Raw genomic sequence first — 5312 nt, forward strand, 5'->3', positions numbered from 1 at the left:
CCCCGTGGTGCCTCGCTGCTCCGGCTGGGCTGGGGTGGTCCCAGAGCACCTGGGACACCAGCCCCCAGGAAGAGCAAACCCAGCAAATCTTCAAGAGAAGACCCCAGGTTCCTCTAAGTGCAGGCAGGGTCAGGAGGCACGGGGCAGCTCGGGGGGGGGGGGGGGTGGCCAGGCCTCTTCTGGGCCATCCCAGCTCTCTCTGGCTCTGGAGAGTCCCGTGTCCCATCGGCCACAAGATGGTGCAGCAACACTGAACAGCAAACCCCTTGCCCCAGTGGGGACAGGGAGAGAGGCTGTGCTGGGCATGCTGGACTGCAGGGCAGCAGATCGCAGAGCCTGCTAGGTCATGCACACACACACACACACACGCACTCGTGTAGCATCCCTCCTCTAGGGAAGAGCGCGCCTTACCTGCCTCCCCTGGGCGGGCGGCGCTGCTGGGACTTCGCACCCGTCGCCCCGAGCCCGTCTCCGGCAGGCAGACAGGGCCGTGCCGTGCGGCTCCAGGCGAAGCCCCGCAGGGAGGCCTGGGGGACAGGCCAGGGGCAGCCGCGGGATGGTTCCCGGTGAATCCCACCCGGCAGCAAGGCAGCCCTAGCCACCTTGCCCATGGGCTGACCAGCTTCTCCCTTGGACACCCCTCACCAAACTTGTGCCCAGGGGATTAATGCTGGCTGACAGCAGGGTCACTGCACAGCACGGGGAAGTGGGATGGGATTTGGCACTGGAGAGACGCAGGGGGCAGTGATAACCACGCCAGAGACCAGCACGTACTCACCCGCGGGTACCAGCTCCCCAGCACGCCCCAAGCGTGGCCTTGCTGTCGGGGACGCCCCAGCCTGGAGGCAGGTGACAAGTCCCTCTCGGATTACAGCCACATTCGCTGCTTCCCCCAAGCACTCGGGCAGAGGCCGGGGAAAAGATTGCGTTTCTTCTCTCCACCCTGGGAACTGGCCGCACAGAAGTACATATATACAATTTAATGATACTTGAAATATACAGGGAACACCTGGCTGCGAGAATAAATACCACCAGTCCAGCTCTTGCGTTTGGCGACGGTTGGTGCCGGCGGCAGGGAGAGCAGGTGGGACGGAGCAGTGCTTCTCGGGCGGGTTTCGGAGCCGCAGCAGCCGGTCCAGGCGGAGCAGAAGCGGGCACGCGCCCGAGCCCTCAGGGAGCGGAGGCTCCGGCGGGGACCGCGACCCCTTCCCCTTCCCCTTCCCCGCCGCGCGCCGCGATGCTGACGCTGAGGTGCAGCGCGCCGCAGCTGGAGCGCAGCACCCAGGCGCCCCGGTAGGGCAGCCCCGGCCCCGGGGCCGCGGGCAGGCGCAGGCTGAGCTGCCGGCAGCCCGTGGCGTCGCAGGCCACGTGCACGCTGCCCTCGGCGTCGCTGTAGGCGCACTGCCCCGGCGCCTCCTCCTCCTCCTCCTCCGGCGCCGGCTCCCCCGGGGCGCCCCGGCACGGCAGCTGCTGCTCCGCTGCCTCCAGGAGGGAGCGTCCCTGGAGGGGAGCCGGCTCGGCGCAGGAGGCCGGCGCGTGGGCCAGGGGGTCGGCGAAGCCCTGCAGCCAGCCCAGGAGGTAGGCGAGGCGGCAGTCGCACACCCAGGGGTTGCCCGCCAGCCCCACGCGCACCAGCTCGCCGTTGGCGTCGAAGAGCCCCAGGGGCAGGCGCGGCAGGCGGTTGTGCTCCAGCGCCAGCGCCGCCAGGCGGGCGAGCCCCGCGAAGAGGCTGGGCGCCAGGCTGGAGAGGTGGTTGTGGCTCAGCCGCAGCGCCGTGAGCCTGGAGAGGCCCCGGAAAGCCCCGGCGGGGAGGTGCGCCAGGCTGTTGTGCGAGAGCGCGAGGGTCTGCACCTCCGAGAGGTTGGCGAAGACGCCCTCGGGCACCGTCTCCAGCCGGTTACGGGCCACCGAGAGGTCGAGGAGCTGCGGGGTGCCCTGGAAGAGGGCGGCAGGCAGGGCGGCGAGGCGGTTGCCCTCCAGGCTGAGGGAGGTGAGGTTGGGGAGGCAGGAGAAGACGGCGGGGTGCAGGCTGCCCAAGGCGTTGTGCTGCAGCTGCAGCCGCCGCAGCCTCCCGAGGCCGGCGAAGGCGCCGCGTGGCAGCTCTGCCAGCCGGTTGCCGTCCAGGTGGAGCTCGCTGAGGTGCCCCAGGCTGCTGAAGGCGCCGGGCGGCACCTGGGCCAGCAGGTTGTCGCTCAGTTTCAGGATGCGGAGGGAGGTGAGGGGGGCGAAGAGCCCCGGCGGCAGCTCAGCCACGGCGTTCTGGGAGAGGTCCAAGGTGTGGAGGTGCCGGAGCGGGTGGAAGATCTCAGGGGGAAGCACCTCGATCTTGTTCCTCCGCAAACGCAGGTCCTGTAGGGAACCCGCGGCGCCGAAGAGCCCTGGCTCCAGGGAGCGGATGGCGTTGGAGCCCAGGGAGAGCTTGCTGAGGCTGGGCAGGCCGGCCAGGAGCCCGGGGCTGACGGCCGACAGCGGGTTGCCCGAGACCTCCAGCTCCGTGAGGTTGGGCAGCCCCTGAAATGTGCCAGTCTCCAGCACCTGGATGTTGTTGTTGAGGAACACCAGCTTGGTGAGGGTGGTGCTGGAGCCCAGGGCCCCGCTGCGGAGGCTGCTCAGGGCTGTTTCCACGAAGAAGAGCTGGGTGGCATTTCCCGGGAGCCCTGCGGGGATCTCCCGCATCCTCTCCTCCGAGCAGAAGACTTTGGAGATGTCGTAGCACTGGCAGGATGGAGGGCAGGGCTGGGGGAGCCCCCCCACCAGCAGGGACCCCAGCCCCAGCACCGTGTAGACCGTCACCCTGCACTAGAGAAGGACCTGAGGCTCATCCCTGTGCCATGGCTGGGGCCAGCCCTGCCCCACGCACTGCTTCAGCAGGACAAAAAACTGCACCCCACAACCTGCAGCCTCTCTCACGGGCAGCCGCTGCCAGGGGAAGCGGCTTTTGTGCTGAGAAATACAGCAGGCGCAACCCTTTTTGGCCATGACAGCATGGCGCAGCCCACGAGGGCATCCCCTTGGCCGCATCCTGCAGACCGCCCCAGCGCTGCCCTTGCTCAGCCTTTGCGGGAGTGGGAGACTTTGCTCCCAGATCCCTCCCGTGCAGTGCATCCTTGCTTTTCCACCTGCGCCCCAGCCCTGCTCTTGACCTGTGACAACCAGGGCCGCACTGCCCTCACCAGCAGGCCCCGCGTCCTACAGGGCCATGGCCACAGCCATGCCTGCAGGGACTCACTGAGACCACAGAGGAACCTGCATGCGTCTCTGTAGCTGGCGCAGGCAGGGTGCTACCTGCAGTGGGTGGCAGGGAGAGTACTGCAGAGCAGACCGGGCCAAATCAGCACTTAGTCACAAAGTGAGCAGGCTCCCCAAGACTGTATTTCTACATGCCCGTTACGTACTTCTATTTCTCATTAAAATTTTGGACCCAGAGCTTGCGATAAGGGTGTGTGGGCATGCAAGGGCATAGAGTCGAAATGCCAGAGGGGGTTTGTACGCTCGCAGGGCATGTGCACGCAACTAAGACACACTCCCCCAGGCAGTGCCCAGGAAGCACAAGAGCTGCTCAAAGTAGCCTTTGGAAGCGGCTTCGGATCAGGACTAGTGTCCTACACAGACCCAGCCGACCTTTCCAGCCCAGCACCACCAGGCAGGACAGTTTGGCACAGCTCTTGGTGCCCCAGGAGCTCAGGCAGCCCTAGGCGACCGGAGCAGCAGCACCCAGGCCTGTGGGATATTTAGTTGACCACATGCCTGTTCCCAGCCCACGCGGGGCTGGAGAGGCACTGACAGACTGCCTGAGCAGAGCAGTGGCCTCCAGGCCACAGCCAGTGCTCTGTGCCAGAAAGCTGGAAGTATGCAGACCGCCGGAAGCCAAATATTGCTCTCCTCCGCAGTGACGTCAACCTGGAGAAATCCCATTCAAGTGAGGGGTGCTCTGGATTTACGCCAGCATTTGAGAGCAGAATTAGGCCTATCTTTTCCTTTCCACCTTCTAACATGTTTTCACACAAAGCCAAAAGCAGTTCCTAGCATGCCCAGCTCCCTTAGCAAACCCATGTCACCAGCTACCTGAACCAAGCAGCTGCCACTTACCAAGAACAGCATCACGGGTCCCACGACTGGGTCCGCTGTGAATTCGTGGGAGCAAAACTCCTCCAGAAAGGAAGACGTTTTCTGTAGCGGATGTTGAACCCAGCTGACGAAACGTCCCTGCTGGGGCGGAGCTGCCCATTTCTGCTTATCGGTGACAGCAACCAGTGTCCTTGGAGCGCTTCAGAAATAACCCGGCCCCAGCGGGAATTGAGGTGAATGCACTCAGGGAGCAGAATAAAACCAGCAGTGAGCTAGCATCCTGGCAGGGAAGCGGCATCACATCCCAGAAGGTGCACCGGCCTCAGGGCAGTGGCAGGGCATTGCTGGCACCAGTGACACCCGTCCCACACCAAGGGTCAGCATGTTTGCTCACAGCAGCCCTCCAACAGCCTTCCTAGACTTTAATAAATGTCACTGAAGAATGGGACCAGCAAGTGCCCTTGCACAAGAGAGGGGCTCAGGCAAGGCTTATCAAGGCAAACCCAAGCCGTGGCAAGGCAGGGGCAGCATGCCCAGTAAGGCTCTGGGACCATCATTGTGCAGCTCGGAGAGCAGAGCCACCAGCATTGATTGCATAAAGTGCTTTCCAGCCTGGGATGCCGATCTGAGGCCGACCAGTGGTGGGCCGGCCAGACAGAGCCCATGGACCAGCCAGGATCCCAAAAGCTTGCCACCTACCTGGCAGAGCTGGATGCTTCTCCCGGGGTACTTAAGGAGACTTGCATGGATTTGGCTGGCTGGGTGGAGCCAGGTTGCTCAGGTATGAAGAAACTCAGCTGTGTCAGAAGAACAGGCTACCCTGGCTGTCAGCAGCTGGCTCTAAAGGGAGCTGAGTGAGCTCCCCCACTCCAGGCCCAAGCCTGATAAACTTGCTGAACCCATCTCTTAGGAGAGGACTCTGCAGGAAGCATCTCTATGGAGAAGCTGATGGAGGTCTCAGCTCTTTCTCCGAAAGCTGTCCTCCCGCTTTCAGTGGCTGGGACCTCCTGCAACCTTGAAGCTACCAGGTCTCTTCTCCTAGTCTAGACCCCAGGCCAGCCCAGGCTCCAGGACTGCAGGCTGCTAACTCTCTCTCATGCCAGCCAGCCTCTGTGGGCTTTTCCTCAAAACAAAACAAAAAAAGATTTAGGAGAGGAAGTAATGCAAAGCTCCCATCCCAGCTGGGTTATTCCAAGGGCACAGGGCCGCGTAACGCGTAGGAGCAAACAAACAATTCTTGGAAC

At 63.5% G+C, this 5312-nt stretch overlaps 1 protein-coding gene across 1 annotated transcript; it reads right to left on the reverse strand.

Annotated features, from left to right (window-relative positions):
• Positions 1–989: 989 nt before the first annotated feature.
• On the reverse strand, positions 990–4173 carry LOC106498383 (carboxypeptidase N subunit 2-like). Its single transcript, XM_067301457.1, has 2 exons — positions 4090–4173; positions 990–2799 (listed from the first exon to the last, which is right to left on the reverse strand). Exons 1-2 carry the CDS (start codon positions 4099–4101, stop codon positions 1171–1173), a joined length of 1641 nt encoding a protein of 546 aa, XP_067157558.1. The 5' UTR covers positions 4102–4173; the 3' UTR covers positions 990–1170.
• Positions 4174–5312: the final 1139 nt, after the last annotated feature.

This window comes from Apteryx mantelli, chromosome 9, assembly GCF_036417845.1.
Source record: "Apteryx mantelli isolate bAptMan1 chromosome 9, bAptMan1.hap1, whole genome shotgun sequence".
In the NCBI taxonomy this organism is placed as follows: domain Eukaryota; kingdom Metazoa; phylum Chordata; class Aves; order Apterygiformes; family Apterygidae; genus Apteryx; species Apteryx mantelli.